The following is a 25175-nucleotide window of genomic DNA, read 5'->3' on the forward strand; positions in this document are numbered from 1 at the left end:
CCCCAGGACATATCACCCCAGGTAGTTGGAATTACTGTGAGAATGGCAGCTTTTTACATTTTTTCCATTGACATGAATGGGTGAAATCTGATGTTTTGTTTGTAACTCCGCCAACGTGTGCAGGTGGGCCGAGAGACCCCCAGAACATATCACCCCAGGTAGTGAGGGATCTGCATACCAAGTTTCGTTCAAATAGGTCAAGCCGTTTGTGAATTACTGTGAGAAAGGCAGCTTTTTACATTTTTCCATTGACATGAATGGGTGAAATCTGATTTTCTGTTTGTAGCTCCGCCCACGTGTGCAGGTGGGCCGCGAGACCCCCAGAACATATCATCCCAGGTAGTGAGGGATCTGCATACCAAGTTTCGTTCAAATCGGTCAAGCCGTTTTTGCGTGATCGCGGCACATACACACACACACACACATACATACACACATACATACCTCCGATTTTATATATATAGATGTAAACTGCTATGGTTGTACCACAGAAAGGCAGTATATCAAATCCATGACCTTCACTCTTTACAAATTGACTTAAATTGCCCCAATATTGAGCCTGTGATGGTCATCAGATTTAAAGATTCTTGACTGCAGCAGGCTAAATCTTACTCGAAAATTGAGTGCAAAGTCTAATCGAAGCACAGACAATGAATATCCGGGCCATAGGGGGCTGCTGGAATTTATCCAAATCTCAGCTAATATTTAGACTAGAGCCTGGATAAAAGGCTGGATAAAGTTATGATAGCCTTTATGCATATTTCTCCCCCACCTGATCCCCCTGTTAGTTCCTCTACACCTCCCCCCCTGACAATGTCTGATCCCAACCCCATTCCCCAGACACATTTCCATGAACCTGCCACGCCTCTTGACATAATCCAATGAAATTCCCACTCTCCCCATCATCCTCTCAATAACCCAGCCCCCTTGATTCACCTACTTTCCCCACCATGAAAACCACACCCTTCTTTCTGTCAAACCCTATCTTCCAAGGCCTAACCTCCTCCTAACCCTGATTTCTCCTGGAACTCAACCAGGGACCAGCAGTGTTAATTAGTGGTCCCAAGCAGCAGCGATCCTCCTCCACTGCCACTTGGGTTGACACCCAACTCCAAAAAGGTGCCGATGATCCCCAGCAGTAATCCTGTGGTACTTTACTGACCCCAAGTGTAGGGTTGCCATATTTCGAATGGTAAAACCCCAGACACCTGGCCCCGCTCTGTTCTGCCTTTGGTCCTGCCTCATTCCACCCAGCCCCACCTCTGGCTCCATCCATTCTGCCCCTGCCCCACCCCCACAAAGCCGCCTCTTGTCTTCCACGATGAGCTCTAGCCGCGTCTGGAGGGCCTGGAGCATGCTCACATGTGTGACATCATCCTTCCCACTCCTCTCCCTGCCATGCGCATGCCCCTTCCCTTCCCCCGTACCTTTTTAACTTTGGTGCGAGCAGCCACCGACTTGCGGCCCACGTCGGCTTCGGCGCTCTCTCTGACATCACTTCCGGGATCCGGAAGAAAGAGTGCTGAAGCTGATGTGGGTAGTAAGTTGATGGCTGCTTGTGCCAAAGTTAAAAAGGTACGGAGAAGGGGCAAGCGCAGCAGGGTAGAGGGTGGGGGAGGGGCACTACCGCCCCGGGCACCACTCACCTTTACTATGCCACTCTCTGTTCCTATCATGGACTTCATCTCTTCTCTGGGTATCCTTTTTAATGTCTCACTTTCTTTTGCTCCTCGTATGTCTAGATGTCCTTCTGTTCCCTTCACAAAATTAGGTCATTACAATGATATTTAAATCCTTCAGCACCCTGTTACTTGCTTTAGTTATAAATCACCTTGACTATCTATGCCCTCTTTCAAGGGAATAGCTCAAAATGAAATCAAGCGTCTACAAATTATTCAGAATGCTTCTATCAAGCTCATATTCAAAGCCAAGAAGTTTTATCACGTAACACCCCCTTCTCAATAAAGCGCACTGGCTTCCAGTTGCTCACCGGATAACATATAAACTATGTTTGCTCACATTCAAATCCCTTCTTTACAAAACTCCAGCTTTCATTTATAAGTTATTAATTCCATATACTTCCAATAGAACGTTAAGATCTACTGAACAGCACTTGCTGACGATTCCCTCTCTTAGAATTATTAATACTAGATGGCAATTGATTTTTTTCTGTTACAGCCCCCCAAACTTGGAACTCACTTCCTATTCACTTGAGGGAAGAACACAACTTAGAAAAATTCAAAAGTAAACTAAAGAGCTTTCTTTTTAAAGACGCCTTTGAAAATTAGCCATTTTAGTCTTCCAACCAATTTTACCTTTTCTCTCTAATTTTATTGAAGTAATTTTTAACTTCCCTTTCCTTCAGTATCTCCCTTATATGTCTCTTTAACTTTTAAATAATTTGTAGTTCTTATCCCTCTCTTCCCTTATGTTCTTAGTTTTGTTACGTTTGTCAATAGTCCTGTCAGACCTGATTTTTGTTATTTATTGTATTGTTCCCCACATTTTGTAATTTTATTATTATGTACATCGCTTAGAATTATGATTAAGCGATTAATCAAATCTCCATTAAACTTGAAACTTGAAACATCCTCAATAGTGCCTCATCCCAATGTGAATGAAAAGTTATGGCATCTGGTAACAGTGTGGAATTATTATAGACCAACTTGTACAGTATATACTTAGAGGCTCTTTGTCTAAAATGTAAAGGTTTGTATTTATCGCATGCCTGGCTCAGAATGTTAACAAGTAATTTAATTGCTATTCAACTCTTTGCTTAGTTTAAAAAAAAATGGCTAACTGGCTTACTAAACAGCCAAAAGCTCAGTACTGCATCTATGTGGATAAAATGCAGCTGTGTGTAATGCTTAACTAACCTCTCTATAACATATCTTGTGTTTTAACAAAGGGAGGTCTTATCTTAAAAATAAAAAGTGATGCATTGTCCACACTTGTCAGTCTTACTTTTTATCAGCTGCTTCTAACCAACCAATATCCAGCTCAATGAGGCCATTTTCAACTGTTTAACACAGAAGAGTATCAATCTTTTTATAATAACTTGCCCAAGTCTGTAGAATACTCATTTGCAAGCACGTGCACACTTTTACACATGATGTGATACCCGCCAGCGAGCCTTTTCCAGATTAGCCCCCATACTCTGGAATGCACTCCCTGAAAGGCTTCGCTTAACACAAGACTATCTCTACGTCAGGAAGAAAACTTGGCTCTTCAACCAGGCCTTTAATGGGAAAAGTAACTGCTAGACACACTAACACACATGAATGACACCAGCTGCACATACTATAGCAGGACACAGTGGCGTAGTGAGGGTAGTAGGTGCCCGTGGCAGTGGCACCTCCTCGCGCCCTCCTTTCCAGCCCATCGCTCCTTCCCCACCTCCCATGCCACACTCGCATCTTCCTTTCCCCCCCCCCCCCATACCTCTTTAAATCTTCATCAGTGTGAGCTACTTCTCCAGCCTGCTGCTCGCGCCAGCGTTTGCTTTCCCTCTAATGTCACTTCCTGGCCCCATGACCAGGAAGCGATTTCAGAGGGGAGCCAGGCCGGCAAGGTTGCTCACACTGGTGAAGATTTAAAGAGGTATGGGAGAGGGAGGGTACGAATGTGGTGGGGGGGCAGAGAGGTACCAGCGCCCCCACCAAGACGGCACCCAGAGTGGTCTGCCCCCCTCCCACCTTCCACCCCTTGTGTGTCGCTGGCAGGGCATGTTTGTCCATTCCTACCCTAGCGGAGAATTTGCAAGCACCATTCTAACTTCATTTGCAACTTCTTTAAATTAGTCCCTTATTTTCTTACTCCTTCTACTCTCTTATTTACATACTCCATCTCTGCTTACACTCTATGCTGTCTATTAAAATATTTTACCATGTCTTGTGTTGACATTGTAATGTAGCATACTATGCAATGCTTTTATTGTGATTTGAATATTTTTACTGCTGTAATTGTCTTTTGCTTAAGTTTGGTCTCTTCATGTTATACGCCTCCTTGAGTGAATTCCTTCATAAAAGGCGGTAAATAAATCCTAATTCATGGATAAATAAATATGATGATTGGCAGTTATCTATTTTATTTTAAGATTGTATTATTTCTGACTAATTCATGTCTGATTTGATGTGGTTATTTATGTTCGGCGCCTAGAATTGTATATGGGTGGGATAAAAGTGCTGCTCTTGTATATACTAATTATATCTGCCACAAATCTATCTACAAAACAGATAAGTTATGTAATTCCAGGAATGAGAGATTCTAGGTCAGCCTGGACTTCTGTCAGCTATCATGATCATCATGGGGCCTGACACACTGATTTCAATGAGAATCAGGAACTACCACACTGCTTTGGATTATAAATTCAAAACCAGGACCGGTCAAAAAGTCTCTCTTCTGGAACTGGATAAGTTGACAGATCTGTAGAGTGCAGCATTTTGTAATACAGAATTTCTTTTTGTGGTTCCAGTTTTTCAAAACATGGAAAATGCCTCGCATTGACAAAAAGGAAGATTTCATTTTACCCTGGAGAAAGACAATTTCAATAGAAGATGCCCGAAAAGCTATCAGAGCACAGTTCTGCTCTATTTACCAGTCAGATTATCTAGGACTACCCCAAGGTAAGGTTTGTTTATTTATTTTGCGATAGATATTCAAAGCTATTTAAGCAGCAAGAGGCGGCTCGTGACTGTTTAAATCCCTTGTTAGGGCTAACTGGGACGGAGTATCCCCTCTAACCTCCAGTGCCAAAACCGGCTAGTTTGTGGTCGGTCCAGGGTTGAAGTTAGGGTGATGCAAAAATCTTGCTGGCTACCAGAGATTTTCAGTCTGTTCAACAGCTGAGCAATAAAGTTAGGTCAGAAAAAAGGGCTGTCCTATCATTATGCAACAAAATCAACCAGGCACCAGTCTGAATATCAGTCCATGCCCAGTTAACTTTTGCCATCCCCCTCCCTTCCTCACAGCTCCCCCCCTCCCCCCCCCTTGAACATCCAGAGCCATCCACTCCGATACACAGGGGAAGAAATTCTTGCAGATGAACAGGGAGGCATTTAGGCCCTGATTCTATAAAAGACGCCTACAGTTAATTCAGCTCACCTAGCTGATCTAGGCCTAACTTAATTTTTTGTAATTAACTTAATTGGTGCTAATAATTGAAAGCTCCATCAAACAATTTAAAAAAATGAATTAGCTGGTAGGTGTATAACTCGGTAGGCACCTACCACTTCAACGTAGGCATCTACACCGAGGCATTATTAGGGGCAAATTTGGGGCGGAGTTTGGGAGTGGATTGACTTAGGTGCTAGTTTTTAGGCCAAGAAAACCCTGGCTTAATATACTAGCGCCCAAGATTTTGACGCCTACTGACGCCTAAGTTGTTTCTGTGGTCCATCAGACTATTTACCATCAAACACCATGGTATTTTTGACAAGCTGTGGCACTTTATAAGCCTAATAGATCTTTATGATCTGAGAATCAAAAGCTATTAATTCCACTAGCGCAGAGAAATTATGCAGAAACTAGAGCGATGACTTTCTGCATTGCTGGTGTCAAAATGTGGAATGCCTTGGTGAGGCAAATGTGACTGTGTGTAAACCGGTTTCAATTTAAGAAGCATTTGAAAACTCAGCTGTTTGTTTCTGCATTTTGGTGATTTATTAGTCAGCTTAAGAAGAAAAGAATCTGTTTGACTATGTTTACTATTGCACTCTTGTGATTTATTAGTTGACAATTGAAGAGAAGAAATTGTTTTACTATGTAGATTTTATGATTAGGTTGGTTTTTATCTTATGTATGTTTTAATCGATGTATACCGTTTAGGTTTTTTTGTAAACAGTATAAAAAAGTTTTAAATAAGTAATTCTACAGATGGTGCCTAACTTTGATTGACATGCGGAAGGTGATGCTTTTCTAGGCGCCTACCGAGTTAGGTGACATTAATAGAATTTGGCCCTTAGTGCACTATTAATTTGTTAAAATTGTAACTGCAGTTACAATTTTTAAACTCTGACCAAAATTTTCAACTTCCCTCTGCTCTCCAGCATTGTTTTCTCTCCTTTGCCTATCCCACGGTCCGGCATCTGTTCTCCCACCTCTCTGTGTTTACCTTAACGGGCCTGGCTCTGCATAAGGTCGCTGGCAGAGGCAGCAATTCCCACATGCTGTCTGCAGTGACTCGGAAGCCTTTCCCATGTCGTTTTCCCCCCACGAAACAACTTTCTGTTTTGCCTATGCTTGCTGTGATTTCTCACAATTGTGCAATTTAAATTTTTAATTATTGCCCACCCCTAATATATGGCCATTTTTCTCATTGGAGAAGGGTGAATAGCAGAGTGCCACAGGGATCTGTACTGGAACCGGTGCTATTTAACATAAGAGCATAAGAATAGCCTTACTGGGTCAGACTAATGGTCCATCAAGCCCAGTAGCCTGTTCTCACGGTGGCCAATCCAGGTCACTAATTCCTGGCCAAAACCCAACGAGTAGCAACATTCCATGCTACCGATCCAGGGCAAGCAGTGGCTTCCCCCATGTCTTTCTCAATAAAAGACTATGAAATTTTCCTCCAGGAAATTGTCCAAACCTGTCTTAAAACCATCTATACTTTCCGCTCTTACTACAACCTCTGGCAATGCGTTCCAGAGCTTAACTATTCTCTGAGTGAAAAAATATTTCCTCCTATTGGTTTTAAAAGTATTTCCCTGTAACTTCATCGAGTGTCCTCTAGTCTTTGTAATTTTTGATGGAGTGAAAAAGCGATCCACTTGTAACCCTTTCTACGCCACTCAGGATTTTGTAGACTTCAATCATATCTCCCCTCAGCCCTCTCTTTTCCAAGCTAAAGAGCCCTAACCTTTTTAGTCTTTCCTCATACGAGAGGAGTTCCATCCCCTTTATCATCTTGGTCGCTCTTCTTTGAACCTTTTCTAGTGCAGCTATATCTTACTTGATATAGGATAGGAGACTTGATAGGAGACCAGAACTGAATGCGATCCTCCAGGTGAGGGTGCACGATCTGGAAATTGGAACAACGAATGAGGTGATTGAATTTGCAGATCATACTAAACTGATCAAAGTTATTAAAATGCATGCAGACTGTGAAAATTTGCAGACAGGAAATTGGAAGACTGGGCATCCAAATGGCAGATGAAATGTAATGTTGACAAATGCAAAGTGATGTACATTGGAAAGAATAATCCAAATCATAGTTACCAGATGATAGGGTCCACCTTAGGGGTCAACGCCCAAGAAAAAGATCTAGGTGACATCGAAGACAATACGCTGAAACCTTCCACCCAATGTGTAGCAGTAGCCAGGAAAGCAAACAAGATGCCAGGAATAATTTTAAAAGGAATGGTAAATAAGACTAAGAATGTTATAACGCCTCTGTACCGCTCCATGGTGCAACCTCACCTTGTGCATTGCGTTCAATTCTGGTCGCTGTATCTCAAAAAAGATATAGCGGAATTAGAAAAGGTTCAAAGAAGAGTGACTAAGGGCTCCTTTTATCAAGACGCGCTACGGGGGTTAGCGCGTCGGACATTTCATCACGCTTTACCCCCGCGGCAGCCTGAAATCCTAATGCCTCGTCAATGGAGGCGTTAGGTACTAGCGCGGCAGGCGGTTTAACGGGCGGTATTCCGCGTGTTAAACTGCTACCGCGCCTTTGTCAAAGGACCCCTAAGATGATAGAGGGGATAGAACTCCTCTCATGTGTTGAAAGGCCTTTATCTGCTGTCACATTTCTGACAGGAGGAATGGGAAGGAATGAGCTGTGTTAGCGATTGCTCTTCTGAGCATGTGCCAGGCACAGTTCCTCCCCCTTTTACCAGGGGCTGCTCCACACAAATAATGTGCACGCTGTTATGTTGAACACCACCCAGTAAAAACAAAATCGCTCCCACCACGGTATTTTTTACCGTGGTGTTGGAGCATTTGTGCATCGAGGCCATAGAGACTAATCAACATAAGTTAGATCAGTCTTTTAAAACTATTCATTTCACTACTGAATGTCATCTAATATTAAACACCAAATGTTAGGATTCATTTACAACTTGAATCTCTTGATAATTCCCTCAAGATGAGAAATTTGCATTTTCTTTATTTTCCTCAGACTACCTCTCTCCCCTTTGGAAATATTAAAAATGTACCTTAGAGAATATTTTAAAATATGCTGGGGTGGATGATTTTTATCTTATAATATATATTATCTCCCAAGATGAATTAAAGAGGTAGTCGAGGAGGGTATTCTAGACCAGTGGTTCCCAACCCTGTCCTGGAGGAACACCAGGCCAATCGGGTTTTCAGGCTAGCCCTAATGAATATGCATGGAGCGGATTTGCATGCCTATCACTTCCATCATATGCAAATCTCTCTCATGCATATTCATTAGGGCTAGCCTGAAAACCCGATTGGCCTGGTGTTCCTCCAGGACAGGGTTGGGAATCACTGCTCTAGACCAATTTGCTCCACCCGATAGTTTGGAATTTCAGTTCTTGGAGATCTCAAAAGAAAGTATAACTAAATGGGCCTCGTTATGAGTTACTTTTTAGACAGAAGTGAAGAAGAGAGCAATTATAAAACATTATTTTGCTAATCATTTTTATTTATTTGGTGGGCAATGAGTAACTGTGTTCCCTGATGCAACTTAGTAAATGAGAGCAGATTAAAGACCTGAACGGTCCATCCAATCTGGCCTATAATTATATGTTGTACAATTCATGATTACATTAAAATGTCTTTTTTTTTTTCTTTGTTATTTCTGGGCCTTAGATCTTAGAAGTCCATTCTTAGGTTCCAGCTATTGGAGTTGCCACTGAAACTCATTCCAGCCTATCCTATTTGTGGGATTCAAATCGTGAAAGTCTGCCCATTCATATTCGAATTAGAAGTTCTCTATGTTCACCCCAAACTTTTATGAATTCCGTCACCATTTTCCTCTCCACCACCTCCCTCGGGAGGGCATTCCACCCTCTATGTGAAAAAGAATTTCCTAACATTTCTCCCATGTCTACCACCCCACAGCCTCAATTCATACCCTCTAGTTTTACCAATTTCCCTTCTCTGGAAAAGATTTGGTTCTATATTATACCTTTCAAATATTTAAATGTCTGTATCATGTCATCCCTGTTCCTCCTCTCCTCCAGAGTAAACAAGTTCAGGTCTTCTAGTCTCTTCTCAGGGCGGTGAGTCGGGGCGGCAGGAGAGATTCTGGGCGAGAGCACGAGATCAGGGCAGGCAGGAGATCGGGGCCGAGACAGAGCTGGAGATCGGAGCAGGCAGGAGATCGGGGCAGAGAGCAGATCAGGGCAGCGAAGCAGGGCGGCAGAAGGCAGGGCAGTCGAAAAGGACCTCAGCGACTGGTCCTCAGCAGTCACTTATTTTGGATCGGCCTGTCCAGTCGATGTTGCTTTTTTATTTTAGTGAATCGTTTCCTGCCTATATTTGAATGCCATTCCCTCCTCATTTGCATGCGCAGCTCAGAGGATGATCGGGACAGAGGTTAGTGAATCGGGTTGGAGGGAAAATGGGTCTCAAAGGGCTCGCAAACCGATCGGTACCCGATTTAGCCCTTTGAGTTGCATGCGCAAATTTGTGTGCATGCCCATTTGCATGTGAAGTTAATTGAATTATGAGCCAATTAGTGCTAATAATTGGCTTATTGACAAGCAATTATCAACATTAATTGGATTTAATTTAAATTTATATGCAGCTTCAAAAAAATGGGCATAGAAATGGGAAGGCTATGTGTGGATCAGGGGTGTTCCTCACATTTATGTGCTCAATTATAGAATAAGGGGTATTTGCACCTAACTGTAGGCATGAGGATTTGCACCACATTTCCATCAGTGCAAATGGCCATACCTAAAATTAGGTGCAGCTACTGGGCATAAGTGCAATTCTATAATCCACGTCTCACTTTAGGCCTCATTTAATAGAATATTGCTTAGGCGGGGTACTTTAGGTGCTGATATTTTAGGCACAATATAAAGTTCAATTGCTAAATTCTTATATCCCAAATCATTGAATATACTAATTCATTCGCTGGTGATCTCATAACTGGATTATTGCAATGCATTGTTCAAAGGAATTACCTTAAAAGAAATCCGCTGCCTGCAGATTGTTCAAAACGCCTCAATTAAACTTATAAGGAATGCTAAAAAATTTGATCATGTGACTCCTTTACTTAAGGAAGCGCATTGGCTTCCGGTTGCTCACCGTATAACTTACAAACTATGTCTACTGACTTTCAAATCCCTTCTTTATAAAGCACCTGCTTTTATTCATAGATTATTGATTCCCTACTCTTCCATTAGATCTCTTAGATCCACTCCTGATACCATCATCTCCTGACTGTTCCCTCCCTAAAAACTATTAATACACGGCGACAAACTATTTTTTCCGTTACTGCCCCCCAAATATGGAATCTACTCCCAATTCACTTGCAAGAAGAACTGAATTTGGATAGATTTAAGAGCAATCTAAAATGCTTTCTTTTTAAAGATGCATTTGACAACTAATAAAACTATATTTGGTTCACTAACCAGACATTAGGTTTATATCAGGTGCTTTGATTGAGCCCTGGTGTCTAAATTCTCTGATGCTTATTGCTCTTCCCTTCCCTAACGTTTTTTCCCTTATATGTCTTCTTTACTATTTTTTTAAATTGTATTTCTGCACCTACCCCTTCCTTCTGTATCAATTAATTTTGTCTTGTCAGTCATATTTATGTACAGTAAAACTTTGGATTGCAAGTAACTTGGTTTGCAAGTGTTTTGCAAGACAAGCAAAACATTTTATTAAATTTTAAATAGATATACAAGCAATGTCTTGCAATACAAGTACATATGGTATACACACATCACAACTGAGTCGATGGTTCTTCCTTCTCTGACACTGCAAGAATGTAGTGTCTGTTCTAAACGAGCAAATATAGTATACACGCAATACGAGTACATACAGTATACGCGTGTGACTGTTCTAAATGAGTGAGGTCTTGCAATACAAGTATGTATAGTATTTTGTATTAAAGTTTTTGGGTTGTGGAACAAATCGTCTGAGTTTCCATTATTTCCTATGGGGAAATTCGCTTTGATATACGAGTGCTTTGGATTACACGCATGCTACTGGAACGAATTATGCTCTCAAACCAAGGTTTTACTGTAATTTGTTTCCCTTTGATTATTGTAACCCAATATTTTAATCTGTTGTACATCGCTTAGTAGTCGATATAAGCGATTAATCAAATACATAATAAACTTGGAAACTTAGGATATAGTCCAAATTGCTTATAAAATTACCTTCAAATGTTTAGTTAGCATGTATACTATTAAATGGACTTCACTTTGAAATATTGACTATGCCTTTAATGAAAAGAGTTTGGTCACTTGTGCTCACTGCCTTAATTATTTTATCGCAGAAAAATAAAGTTCTACTTTTAACATAGCTTTCAATTCTACAGGCATCCAAATTAAACATGCCTTTTCCGTTCCTCCTGACTGGAAAACAGAAGTCCCTCATAATATGGAAACTGAGTTTAGGACTAATTACCAGATTAAACCACAGATCCCTGTGCTAAAGTCTACTAGGAAGTATGGATATACTCCTATAGAAGGATGTGGTAAGACAAAGTATTAGTTGAATAAAATATTTCTTGTATATAGCCATGACGTTTTGTATAGTTTCACTGGATTCCTTTTCTGTTATGTTCAGATTAAAGAATGACATGGTGACAGAATTTGTCATGGTCCCTGTCCCCGCAGATAACCGTAGGAAACCATCCCCTGTCATTCTTTAGAGTCTATCTCAACCTCAGTCTTTCTATGCCAGCATTCTTCAATGCAAGGTTTGAGGGTCAGTGGCTGAACCCATTCATTCTCTGATTCTTATGTGAGCCAAGTATAAGATAATGAAGCCATTCTGACATCACTGATAAGCTTGGCTCTTGTTGCTGGAATGAGACATTATGACATCACAATATCTGCTCTGGATATCAGAGACTCATTCTCTAGTGTCTATTTCAACCTCAGTCCTTCTACATCAACATTCTTCAATGCAAGGCTTGAGGGTCAGTGGTTGTACCCATTCATACTTTGATTCTTCCCTCTCTTCTTAAAGAATGACATGGAGATGGTTTCCTGTGATTATCCTCGAGGACGGTGACAAATTCTGTCACCGAACCTGTTCCTTTATTGATTATGATGAAAGCATTAACCAATCAGCCATCTTTGTCAATGATCAAGAAATTCTTTTGTTCATGGAAAGGTCCTTGTGGACAAGAACTTTGGATTGTGCTGGTAAAAAATGAATCATTTCACTTAACTTATCTAGTGTTTTACCAGGTCCCAGCATAAAAACACTCACAAAACCAATACATCAAATACAGACAGACATAGCAGCATCTGTAATCACACAGCTTAAAAGAAAACAATGAGAGATATGCAACCCATATCAACTCTTATTCTAGCTGAGACCATTTTCATGCAGCCTTATTTTTGAACTCCTCTTATTCTGTCTTATCTGTGTTATTCTGTGTTATGATGTTTTAATGTGTATTCTATTGGTGTAGGCAGCATTGTCATAATGTGTACTGTTGTTTAGATATTTTTACTAATGTAATTGTCTGTTGCATATGACAGGCTTATTCTTGCTATACAAGATCTTATATGAATTTTTTCAAAAAGACAATAAATAAATCCTAATATATAAGGGATCGATAATATTCAATGTGGTTTAAGCAGGCAGAAGAGGCTCCTGTCACTTAAGCCACCTTAAGCTGGCCAGCCACTGATATTCAGCAACACTTAACAGAACAGCATCATTGAATATTGACTTCAACTGCCCCGGCACAATCCAGGCACTGCTGGGATAGTCCAGGAGCAAAGTTGGTCAGACTTAGAAGTTATGTGGGCACCAGAAATATTCAGTGCTGGTGCCGCATACTTAACAGGGCATGGCAGGACTGCATAAAAAATAGTCCTTTCTTTGTCCAGTTAGGTATGGCTCTGTATATGGACTGACACCCATATAATTTCTGGATTTGCTGAAGACCCAGATACTCAATACCAGTGCCTCTGTATGACCTGGCACTTGAATATCTAATTTAGCTGGTAGTACTGGTTATTATTCACCACTGTCTAAATCAGGGGTAGGGAACTCCGGTCCTCGAGAGCCGTATTCCAGTCGGGTTTTCAGGATTTTCCCAATGAATATGAATGAGATCTATTTGCATGCACTGCTTTCAATGCATATTCATTGGGGAAATCCTGAAAACCCGACTGGAATACGGCTCTCGAGGACCGGAGTTCCCTACCCCTGGTCTAAATAATGACCAGTAAATAAGATAAACAAGTAATCAGCAAAAAAATTATTCTCATTTTTTGTATGGGTTTGGATTTGGATTTTAGATCTTTTACTCAGCTTTTCCAAATCATAACTTAAGGTGAGTTACATTCAGGTTCACAATCTAGGCTGTACTTGAAACTGGTTTCTATTAGGGCTGAACATTTAACGTGTTTTAATGCGATTAACATGTTAAAATTATAGCTTGTGTTAATAATTTTCTCCTTCTCCCTCCCCCTGGTGGCCTTCTGAACTTGCTTTTGTAGATGGCAACGCTAAATACATGCTGCTTCTCTGTCATTGGAGCCCTCCCTCTTTAGCATCCCTGCCTCCTCCGATGGAATTTCCTGTTTCCTGTGGACAGGATGCTAGAGAGGGAGGGTTCCAGAGACAAACAGCATGTACTTAGCATTGCTGTCTGTACAGGCAAGTTCAGAGGGCCACCGGCAGGAGGGGGACTGAGATATCAGATAATGTAGGGGTACCAGGAGACAAGAAATTACAGGGATGGGGCCGGGAGAGAAAATAATACCATAGCGTCAGGAAGGGGGGATACACAGATGCTTTGAAAAGAGAGATGGTTCTATAAAGGGGAGGAAATAGGAGGAGAAGACAAGAGTAGAGTGAAGGGATGAAAGATGAAGGAGATAGTGCCCATGGAGAGGAGGCAAAGATGAGATAGGAGGAGATGGTGCCCATGGAGAAGAGAAAAGAACAGAAGAGAAGCAGAGGGAGCAAAGAAGAGATGGGAGGAGATGTTGCACATGGAGAGGAAGGGAAGGGGGGAGATGAGGGACAGGAGGAGATGGTGCATGGAAGGGGAGAGAAAAGGAACAAGAAGGGAGGACATGGTGCCCATGAATGGATGGAAAAGAGATAGAAGCTAGATACATTTTAGAAGGAAGGCGAAAATAAGAAGAAAGTTAAATGTTTGGCAACAAGTGAAGTAGGAGAAAAAAAAAAAAAAGAAATAGTGAATAGACAGGAGGCCCTGGAAATGGAGCATAGGGACACAGCCAAGAGACAGGGAAGGAGATCATTAGAAAGACAAAATCACAGAGAACAAAGGTAAGATAAATTATTTTATTTTTAGTTTAATAATTGATATATATCAGATTTGAAAATTTATATCTGCTGTCTATATTTTTGCAGTGTACAGGAGAAAATGTGGTTTATTGTTGTTTAATAATATTTGATGTGTATTCACAGTTCCTACCGTGATACCAGCTCATGTCAAGAATCAGGAGAGCAGGATACAACTGACAACTTACCAAAAGCATTACGGGAGTGATTATGTTGACCTGTCAATGCTCTTATATTGCCTGAAACAAAAAGAAGTTCATAATTACCTGATGACAGCTCCAGAGGAAGGTACTGTGCTAACATGTTAAACTGTAACTATGTATAAACAGTTTTGCAGTTACTTAATTGGAGATGAACATAATCATTTCAATCAACAATCATTAAAATAATAAAATATGCACCTAATGCAAGTATTCTTCAGCTGTGGAGGGCATACTCATGGCCACATGGCCAAGCCCAGTGCAGCCTGAGAACAACGCAAAGCAAGGGCAGAGTTTGGGGGCTGACTTATCAAGGGTAATAGCAGCATGAGGCAGAGAGATAAAACCAAATTGCCAGCTGCTCTCTCTGTCTTTATTCAGCAAGGCAAGCATTTCCTTTCAGCATCCCTTGTGTAGCCAGTGGCACAACCTGAAGTAGACAAACAGAAAACAAAAGCTTGAGTGGCCTTCGTAATTTGACTTGCCTGAAACAAGGTTATGACATCAAGCCAGCTCCTTATTACACTTTTACACACAGCTCATTGCTATTTTTCTCTCAGTTCAGGATGTGCCCTTACTGTAGCTTCTTACTGAAGGAACATTTTTGCTAATGTACCATGCTTCTCACCAAGGAAATAAGGGTAGATCTAGAGCAGTGGTCTCAAACTCGCGGCCCGCCAGATACTATTTTGGTATGTTTATCATAATCACAAAAGTAAAATAAAACAGTTTCTTGATCATATTTCTCTTTAGCTATAAATTACAATATTATTATTAAGACTCAGCTAAAAGGAAAGATTTACAAATTATAAAGAGTTTTACCTCATGCAAAATTGTAATTTCTTTAATAAGACATTAACTATTTTTTTCTGAGGCATTCCAAGTACCTACAAATCCAAAATGTGGCTCTGCAAAGGGTTTGAGTTTGAGACCACTGATCTAGAAGGACTACATAAAAGAAAGAAAGGTCCTGGAAAATGGGGACCATGCGATGAAAATGCTATAGTAAAAGTTCACGCGTCCAGTTAGCACAGGCAGAGACAAACACCTCAAGGTCTAAGTTGAAGTAGCAAGACAGAAAATGCATTCAAACCTGCAAAAATAATATTCCATATAGCTGTGGTATTCTTAAGTAAAACACCTTTATTGGTGCGTCTCCCAAAATAAGTATGTTTGGGATGAGATCTGAGGAAAATAGCAAGGTAAAACTCAATCAAAATCCAGAAAGTCTTTGCTTTAACCAGCTTGGCTAGGGCTACCAGACGTCCAAATTTACCCAGGTATGTCCTTTTTAGAGAACTGTCTGGGCGTCCAGACAGATTTTTTTAAAAGCAGCAGTTTGTCCAGGTTTTCAAGTTCGGGACTGTGTCTGAAGGGCCTCCGAGCATGTGCAGGTATGACACAATGACATCATGTGCATGTGTGTGACATCATTGTATCACTTCTGCACATGCTTGGAGGCCCTTGAGACAAGGCTCTTAGCTTGAGGAGAGAGGAGAAGAGGTTAGGGGGGGAGGAGCAGGGCTGGGGCAGAACAGCGCGTGACTTGGGCAGAAAAGGGCAGGGCTGGGGTGGAATGGTGTGGGGCAGCGTGTCCAGGTTTTAGTTTAACAAAATCTGGTAACCCTACCCTTGGCAAACTTTTATAGATGCCCCCCTCAACTCCAGTGCCATCGGCACATCTTCTTTAGTCCCCCCTGCCAGCCAAACTGCTTCTCACTGAAATAACTGCAGCATAATGGCATGGAACCGCTGTCTAGGTTACGCTGCTGATAACAGAGGAAGTTTATATCAGAAGAGGAAGGACCTGCAGAGCCATCAGCTGTTCAGCCTTGACAGCAACTCCACATCAATACTGCTTTTTAATTTTTTTTCTTTACTTTTCCACTGGAAGTAGTGGGCTGGCCGGTGGCGTAGCAAGGATGAGAGATGCCTGGTACGATGGTGCCCCTCCCCCCTCATTTACACCCCCCACTCCTTCCCTGATCCTGCCTGCCGTGCGTGCCCCCTTCCCTTCCCCCGTGTCTCTAGTTGAAGCTGTTGCTCACGGCGGACAACAACGTGCTCCTCTCAATCCTGTCGACTCTCCCTCTGACATCACTTCCTATGCGTGGCACCCAGAAGTGAGCCAATGGGGTCGCAAAGAGAGCCAATGGGGGTCGCAAAGAGCACGTTGTTGACTGCTGAAACTTCGATGAGAGGTAGGGGGGAAGGGAAGGGGTCCATGCGTGGAAGGGAAGAATGGGAAGAGGTGGGGGGGGCCAAGAGGAGCAGGTCTGCCCCTACCAACATGGTGCCCAGGTTGGACCGCCCCCACCTCTTACTAAGCCACTGGGGCTGGCTGGGGGAGGGGAAGGAGGAGGAGGAAGGAAGCTGTTGGCGCAAGAGAAGGGAGGGGAAGAAAGACGCTGGACCACAATACAGAGAGTGGTCTATCCCAAAGAATAAAAATGAAGGCCAGTGAGTGAGATTCTCCTCTTTGGGGCATAAATTTGACACAGAGGTGAAGGGACTTAAACCTGAGGAAGGGCTGCTGACTACAAGTAATGCTTCTCATGACCCTAAAAATGGATATCTATACCTTGGAATGTTTCATAGCTTTAAACAATTATTTTAAGTACTTAACTAATACTAAACCACATACACATCTATGGATACAATTCCATGGTATTTAAAAACCTCTCAAGAAGCAGTGTCTTATAATTTAAATCTAATCAGACAAAAGTCTATAAGGCAACCACCTCAACATACATGAGATCCTGCAATGTGTTCTGAAACCTGTCTGATATTATAACAAGTTAAAATTATATTAATATTTTGATGTAATCTCAGTAAGGCCAACACACAATCCCTCCGTTGCAAAACACTATGCATAAATGTGTGCAAAAGCACACTCAGGTGTCATAACAGTACTAACTCCCAGGACTCGAAGAGGAACAAACCTCTCCATGAAAAGGCAGCACTGTAAATATCACATCAGGCCCTAGAATTCCAATAAAATAAAAAGAATAGGATTGCTACAGATCTCTACACAGAAACTACATGCAAGCAGAATACAGTACCTTGTTCACAAGCACAAAATACAGACGGACCCTCAACAAATATGAAACAAGGGACCACACATCAGTAACAGAGATTTGAAGGTTAAAAAGACCTAAATTGGAACTTCAAGAGATCAGACTCCGCATATACAGCAAACAAGTGTAGAAACTGAGTTCCAAGCAGTGGTGCAGCTAGGGATGGGGCTGGGTAGGCACAGGTAGGGTTACCAGATGTCCGGGGGTCTGGACAGCTTTTCAACTTTTCTCCCCATTTCTTTCTCTCCACCATTCCAGTGTCTTTCTTCATTCTCCATATCCCCATCCACCCATACCACACATGTCCTGCATCTCTTTCTCTCCTTTCCACTCACTCATTCCCATCCCCTGGGTCCTCCATCGTATTTATCTGGCACTGGCAATAAAAACAGTCAGCTTTCTGCTGACATCAGAGTCTCGCCTCAGGCACAACCCGCCTATGTGGAAAACAGGAAGTTACATCAGAGTAGGCAGGATGCTCCTAAAGAGAGACCCCAATGTCGGCAGAAGGTCGACTCTCTTTATTACCAGAGCTGGAGAAGTACTACAGAGGGCCCTGGGGATGGGAGAGAATGGGCAGAAAGGAGAGGGAGAGATGCAGAACTTGTGTAGCAGGAGGGAGGTGGAGAAGGGAGAGAGGTCCTGGACTTAAGGATGAACTTAACTGGGTAACTGGGTAACTGGGTAACTGGGTAACTGGGCCCCCTATATGCAGGGAGCCAGGGCAGATGCCCCCTTGCTCATTGTTAAAAGCAGCCCTGCTCCAACCACAGTAAACATCAGGGATCTATAGTAAGCACAGAGAATGGGACCTAGGGTGGAGAGTGGGGAGGGGCTGCTGGGGGCTCCCTTTAAATAAGTTGTGCCTTGGGGGGGATTTGAGCCTGGGAAATGGCTGATACATGCTGAGCTGTTGCTTACACATAGGGGATTTAATCATAAAGGGGGCTCAAACAGGGAGGAAGGAAATGTGATGAAAGCAGTTAGCTTAGCAGGGTTTAAAAAAGGTTTGGATAACTTTCTAAGAGTTGTGTGGAAGATGTGGGGAAATCCACTGTTTATTCCTAGGATAAGGAGCATAAAATATGTTTTACTCTTTGGGATTTTTCCAGGTCCATTTGACCCTGGGTTGGCCACTGTTGGAAACAGGATACTGGGTTTGATAGACCTGTGGTCTGTCCCAGTATAATAACTCTTATGTTCTTATCCTGGGAGCTCTGGATCAAAGAGGTCTCGATTATTTGTGTTTGTGGGTCTATACCAGTGTTTTGCAAACTGTGAGATTCCGGGTATGCCATGAGATGCTGGCAAGGAGGAGAGGTACCAGCTGACTGTCTACAACAGGGGTTTCCAAAGTCCCTCCTTGAGGGCCGAATCCAGTCGGGTTTTCAGGATTTCCCAATGAATATGCATTGAAAGCAGTGCATGCACATAGATCTCATGCATATTCATTGGGGAAATCCTGAAAACACAACTGGATTCGGCCCTCAAGGAGGGACTTTGGAGACCCCTGGTCTACAACATGTGCCTCTCGAGGTGAGAGGCATGTCCTGTAGGCAGCTGGCAGCTGTGCTTTCCTGCTCCAGCGCCCCACATTGGAGGCTCAGGGCCCTGTCTGGAGTACTTTCATGCATGCGCAGACATCAACATCCATGCATTTCCGGGTGCCCTCCAACTGTGGCCCGGAGTTTACTGTGCCACCAAGTAAAAATGTTTGGGGGGACACTAGTCTATACCAGAGGGGGGGAGATTGATCATGGGCATGCCACCAGAGGGGGACTTGATTGGGGCAGGGGCTCATTTAGGGAGGGAAAGCTGGCATGGGGGGAACAGTGAAGAGATTGGAGCCCTTTATAGTGGGTGCAGTAATTTTGGAAAACTGCCCACATCTGAGGAGGGGGGTATGTTGCCTCTCCCCATGTGAAGCTTTCAAGATTCACTCCTCCCTATGTATGTGGAGGGCGTTTGAAGTGTAATTCAGCATCTATTTTATAAGAGGTTCTACATTTGGCAGTACCTCTTGCAAAATAATATTGGAATCCCTTACTTCCTGACTTGGATGTGTGAAATCTTTTCTCAGTGTTCTATCTAAAATCTGCCTGCACATGGTTTGAAATTAAAATCTTTTTTTTTATTACAATCACAGAAAGAAAGGCTGCTGAACATTTACTTAAAATTCTTCACAACTTCAAGGCTAAATCTTAATAATGTAAAAGAAGCCGTCTTTCTCAAAACATCATGTCCAAAACGCAGCTAATTTTCATCAAACCACAGGAATTCCTTATGCCCTTTCTGCTGACCAAACCTACAGACTGGAATGGCTTAAAATGAAGTGGACTTAAAATTAACTGTGTATTTCAGGTGTATTGTGAAAATATTCTGGAATTAAAGTCTTAATTGTAACTGTTTACTTGAAAATGAAATGATTCTACTGACTGATCTGCTACTTTCTTTAACAATAGAGCAGTTGGATTTATGCACGCATGAGATCTATATTTCCCTCAATATTACATTAAAACTACACATTGTTAAAAAAAATGTTACATTTATCACTGAGCAGTACAGCTGGTTTCAGATATGAATCTCCTGCATAAAAGATTTATAAATAGATTCCAGCAAATCCTTTTTGAGATTATTTCAATATCAAATGTTTACATGGTCCAGTGTTTAAAAAATATTAAGTCAGAATTTCACTGGTTCAACAATTTCAAGGAGCTGCTTCCTCTGACCTCTTTAACCCTCCTATACTCCTGGTCCTAAACTTATAGTCAAACATTTATAATAATAGGTACAATTATACACAATTACAATACAGGCAGTCCCTGAGTTACAAATGCCCGACTTAAGAACACGGTTGTGGCTTCATTTGATTTCACTGAGCAGTATTTCCAGTGGCATAGACTTCTACACTTCTGTAGCCAATTCAGGAACGATGCATGGCCACATTAAGAACAGTGTGTGATTGTGCATTGTTGTACCATAGAGGGAACACTGGTAGGGACAGTTGGCCCTTTTGTCAGCTGGGAGCAGAGTTAAGCATAATGAATGCATAAAGCATAATGAATGCATAATGCATAATGCTTAATGAATGCGTAATGCGTAATGCATAATGAATATGCATTGAAAGCAGTGCATGCAAATAGATCACATGCATATTCATTGGGGGAAATCCTGAAAACCCGACTGGAATATGGCTCTCGAGGACCGGAGTTCCCTACCCCTGTGATAAAGGGACAAAGTTAATCCTCAAGCACACATGGATAAGGCTTTCAAACATGGTCATTGTGATAACAAGGGTCTACTAGTGAACAGAAATAAAACTATCATCCACTATTGCCCCAATTCTAGAAAGTTGCTTGCCCAAATTTCCAACTAGTGCACAATTTATAGATGAGGTCAGTTGTGCATGAAATTAATTAGCTGCTAATTGGCCTTAGCAACCACTTATTAGCTATAATTTATGTTAATTGGCGCTAATTGGCAATATGCACATATGTCCTTAGTATTCTAAAAGTTGCATGTTTAAATTCCTGGGTGCACAGTTCCAAGGAGGGGGCATGGGCAGACAGTTCTATATGCAGGCTATAGAATACCCAACGAATATGGTTCTTAACAGAGAGAATTATCAAAAACATTACAACTTGTGCTCTCTGGATTTAATATCTCAGATAAGTGATTTTTTTCCCGCTACTATGCGTCTTATGGATTAAGCACTTTGTTGCTATCTTATCATTCCTGAGCACATTTTCATATAGACAGCAAAGCCTTGATTCTATAAAGTCCACCTAAATATCGATACCGATTCTGTAAAAGTTAGACGCCCATTATAGAATCACACTTAGTGTCGTCTAAGCATGCTCAGCATCCTAACATTTAAGTGTCCCCAATTTAGGCCAGGGTTTTGTCACTTAAAAGTTAAGCGACAATGTCGGAGCCTAAAGGCACCCAATTCACAAAGAAAACATGCCCATGATCTGCTCCTTTCAGTATAGGCGTCTACTTTTTATGGAATCGCGTTTCTTGAGTTAGGCAGCTAACTTTCAGTTAAGTCCAATTAAAGCCAATTGAGTACCAGTATTAGCACCAATTCAGATCACTGAAGTTCAAATTTTAGAAATTGTTTCATGCTGATTTTGAGTATACCTCATTCATGTACACGTATTTATGTTTATACTGTATGTGGCCTTTTTACTACAGTTATGCTGCTAACAAAATTGTTAGCTTTATTTTGAATTGTAAGTTGCTGTACACGCCTTGGGTGAATCTCCTGTAAATGCTATGAACATCTCTCTGCATCCTGTCATGTCCTACGCTACCATAGCTGTCCTATGTAATGTACCATGAATGTCTAATATAACTGACTGTATGTGTCTATTGTAATCTACTGTGAATGTGTATTTTGTATCCTGTTCTGAGCTCACGGAAGGATGGGATATAAATCTAAAGAAATAAAGAAAATCCCAATAAATAAATAAGAAAGACCTGGTTGAAGTCCAAACCGTTGCAATTTCATTTTGTCAGCCCTTACAATCATACCAGCCCACAACTTCCTACACACAGTTCTCCCTGCACACATGCCACAAACGTTCATGAACTTTGCATATGCTTACATCCTCCTAAACTCCATATACACCCCCCATTCTGCCATCGCACACTTTATTTATTCCATTTTCTATACCATTCTCCCAGAGGAGCTCAGAACAGGTCACATGAATTTATTCAGGTACTCAAGTATTTTTCCCTTTCTGTCCCAGTGGGCTCACAATCGATCTAAAGTACCTGGGGCAATGGGGAGGGGGGGGGCGGGGAAATTGACTTGTCCAGGGTCACAAGGAGCAACGTGGGTTTGAACCCACAACCTCAGGGTACTGATAGCTCAAGCCATCTTAATAACTCTCCTACGTACTTCTAACCACTTTGCCCGGTGACGGGATAATTGCGCGCCAGACACCAGTGTGCCGACAATCCAGCGCCGACAATTTGGCGCAAGACAGAAGCGCAGGGGGGAAAAAATAATTTTTAAACAGCACCGACTGGGGGTTTGGGGTGGCAACCCCCCACATTATAGAGAAAATGGAACTTTTCCAGAAAAAAATCAGAAAAAGTTCCGTTTTCGCTATAATGGAGGTTTCCAACCCCCCGAGCCCCCCTTCAACAGCAGCGTGAACACTAACCAATAAAGTGTGTGTGTGGGGGGGTTGCCACCCCAAACCCCCCGTCGGAGCTCTTTAAAAATTACTTTTCTCCCCGCGCGCTTCTGTCTTGCGCCGAATTGTCGGCGCTGGATTGTCAGCGCACTGGCATCTTGCGCGCCACTGACTATGAACCCTTTGCCCACTACCTTATAATGTGTTCACCACAACTCCATCCCCTCACATGCATCTAATTTACAATCCCCACAATTACACAATTTACACTCCCCCTTTCTCCTCCCCCAAGACACCTCCACCTTTCTGTGGCCCAGATATGTGAGCTCAAGGCTGTTTACAAATTAACACTCTCATCCTCCCTGTCTTGTCAGCTTGCAACCTTGGGGGGTCATCTTTGACTCGTCTCTATCCTTCTCTGCATGTATCCAACAAACTGCCAAAACTTGTCGTTTCTTTCTATGCAACCTCGCTAAAATCTGGAGTTTCCTTTCTTAGCACGCTGCCAAGACCATTATCCATGCCCACATCACCTCATGCCTGGACTACTTCAACATGCTTCTCGTAGGTCTCCTGCTATCCACACAGGTCTCGCATGCTGCTCGCAGGTCTCATCGCTATCCCCTTCAATCTGTTCAGAATTCTGCTGCGTGCCTTGTATTCTGCTAGGGTCATTACACTCATGTTACCCCTCAAAGAAGGCGAACAGAATGTTGGGCATTATCAAAAAAGGTATCACTACCAGAACGAAGGAAGTTATCCTGCCACTGTATCGAGCAATGGTGCGCCCACATCTGGAATACTGCGTCCAATACTGGTCGCCATACCTCAAGAAGGATATGGCAATACTCGAGAGGGTCCAGAGGAGAGCAATGAGGATGATAAAAGGCATGGAGAATCTTTCATATGCTGAACGGTTGGACAAGCTGGGGCTCTTTACCCTGGAAAAGCGGAGACTGAGAGGGGACATGATAGAGACTTATAAAATCATGAAAGGCATAGAGAAGGTGGAGAGGGACAGATTCTTTAGACTAGCGGGGACAACAAAAACAAGAGGTCATTCAGAAAAACTGAGAGGAGACAGATTCATAACGAATGCAAGGAAGTTCTTCTTCACTCAATGGGTAGTAGACACCTGGAACGCACTTCCCGAAGAGGTGATAAGACAGAGTACAATTCTGGGGTTCAAAAAGGGACTGGATGACTTCCTGGAAGCGAAGGGGATAACAGGGTACAGATAGAGGTTTACCTTACAGGACATTAAGCGAACAGGGTATGGACATTTAGGTTAGGTAGGGAACACTTACAGGTCATAGACCTGGGGGGGCCGCCACGGGAGCGGACTGCCGGGCACGATGGACCCCTGGTCTGACCCGGCAGAGGCAATTCTTATGTTCTTATGTTCTCTCCTCAAGTCACTTCATTGGCTCCCTCTCTGCTTCTGCATACAGTTCAAACTCCTCTTACCGACCTACGAGTGCACTCACTCTGCAGCTCCTTAATATCTCGCCTCTCTAATCTCTCCCTGCACCCTGTCCCGGGAACTCCATTCTTCGGGTAAGTCTCTACTGCCAACTCCCAACTCCGCCCCTTCTGCATTGCTGCACCATATGCCTGGGACAACCTGCCTGAATCAGTATGCTAGGCTCCATCCCTGGTGGTATTCAAATCCAGGCTCATAGCCCACTTTTTCTAAGCTGTGTTTAAGTCCTAAGGCTTCCAACTAATGCTTCATTCCCTCTGTAGCCCCTACCTCTTCATCCCCTGTTTGCCACTTCATGAGCACCATATATTGGCCTACTCTGCATCTTGTGTGTCTGTCATAACTTATATTGTAAGCTCTTTCAAGCAGGGATCGTCTCGTGTGTTTAATGTACAGTACTGTGTGCATCTCGTAGCACTATAGAAATAATAAATAGAAGATACAGTGTGTATTTTCCTGTCCTATAGATTTTATACCTGAAGGTCAGAAGGAGCATCACTGGGCAGCACAGGATTTAAACCTTGGCTTCTTCTGATTACTAGGCTAATTCCACTCCTTCTACATTTCCACGTTAGGACGCATTCCACAAGCCATGACTCTACATCAGGGGTGTCAAACTCAGGCCTGTGGGCCAAATATGGCCTGCGAGTACCGTAATTTTTTGCTCCATAAGACACACTTTTTTTCCCCAAAAAGTGGGTGGAAATGTCTGTGCATCTTATAGAGTTAATATAACACTTTTTAACCCCCCCCCCAGTACCTTTTTTAATTCTGGTGGTCCAATGGTGGATCAGCAGGAGCGAGTTTTCTACGGGACTCATGAGAACTGATAGCAGCC

The 25175-nt window shown here is 42.5% G+C and overlaps 1 protein-coding gene across 5 annotated transcripts in view; it reads left to right on the forward strand.

The window, feature by feature from the left end:
* TEX26 (testis expressed 26) overlaps positions 1–20115 on the forward strand; it is a 46438-nt gene extending 26323 nt beyond the window's left edge. For all 5 annotated transcript variants that reach the window (XM_033947635.1, XM_033947633.1, XM_033947637.1 and 2 more), the window contains 4 exons: positions 4475–4625; positions 11468–11626; positions 14557–14718; positions 19854–20115. In XM_033947635.1, coding sequence (XP_033803526.1) covers positions 4475–4625; positions 11468–11626; positions 14557–14718; positions 19854–19912 — 531 coding nt within the window. In that variant the 3' untranslated portion in view covers positions 19913–20115. The remainder of the gene's footprint in view (positions 1–4474; positions 4626–11467; positions 11627–14556; positions 14719–19853) is intronic.
* The last annotated feature ends 5060 nt before the right edge of the window (positions 20116–25175 follow it).

The sequence above is a fragment of the Geotrypetes seraphini genome, chromosome 6, assembly GCF_902459505.1.
Source record: "Geotrypetes seraphini chromosome 6, aGeoSer1.1, whole genome shotgun sequence".
Classification (NCBI taxonomy): domain Eukaryota; kingdom Metazoa; phylum Chordata; class Amphibia; order Gymnophiona; family Dermophiidae; genus Geotrypetes; species Geotrypetes seraphini.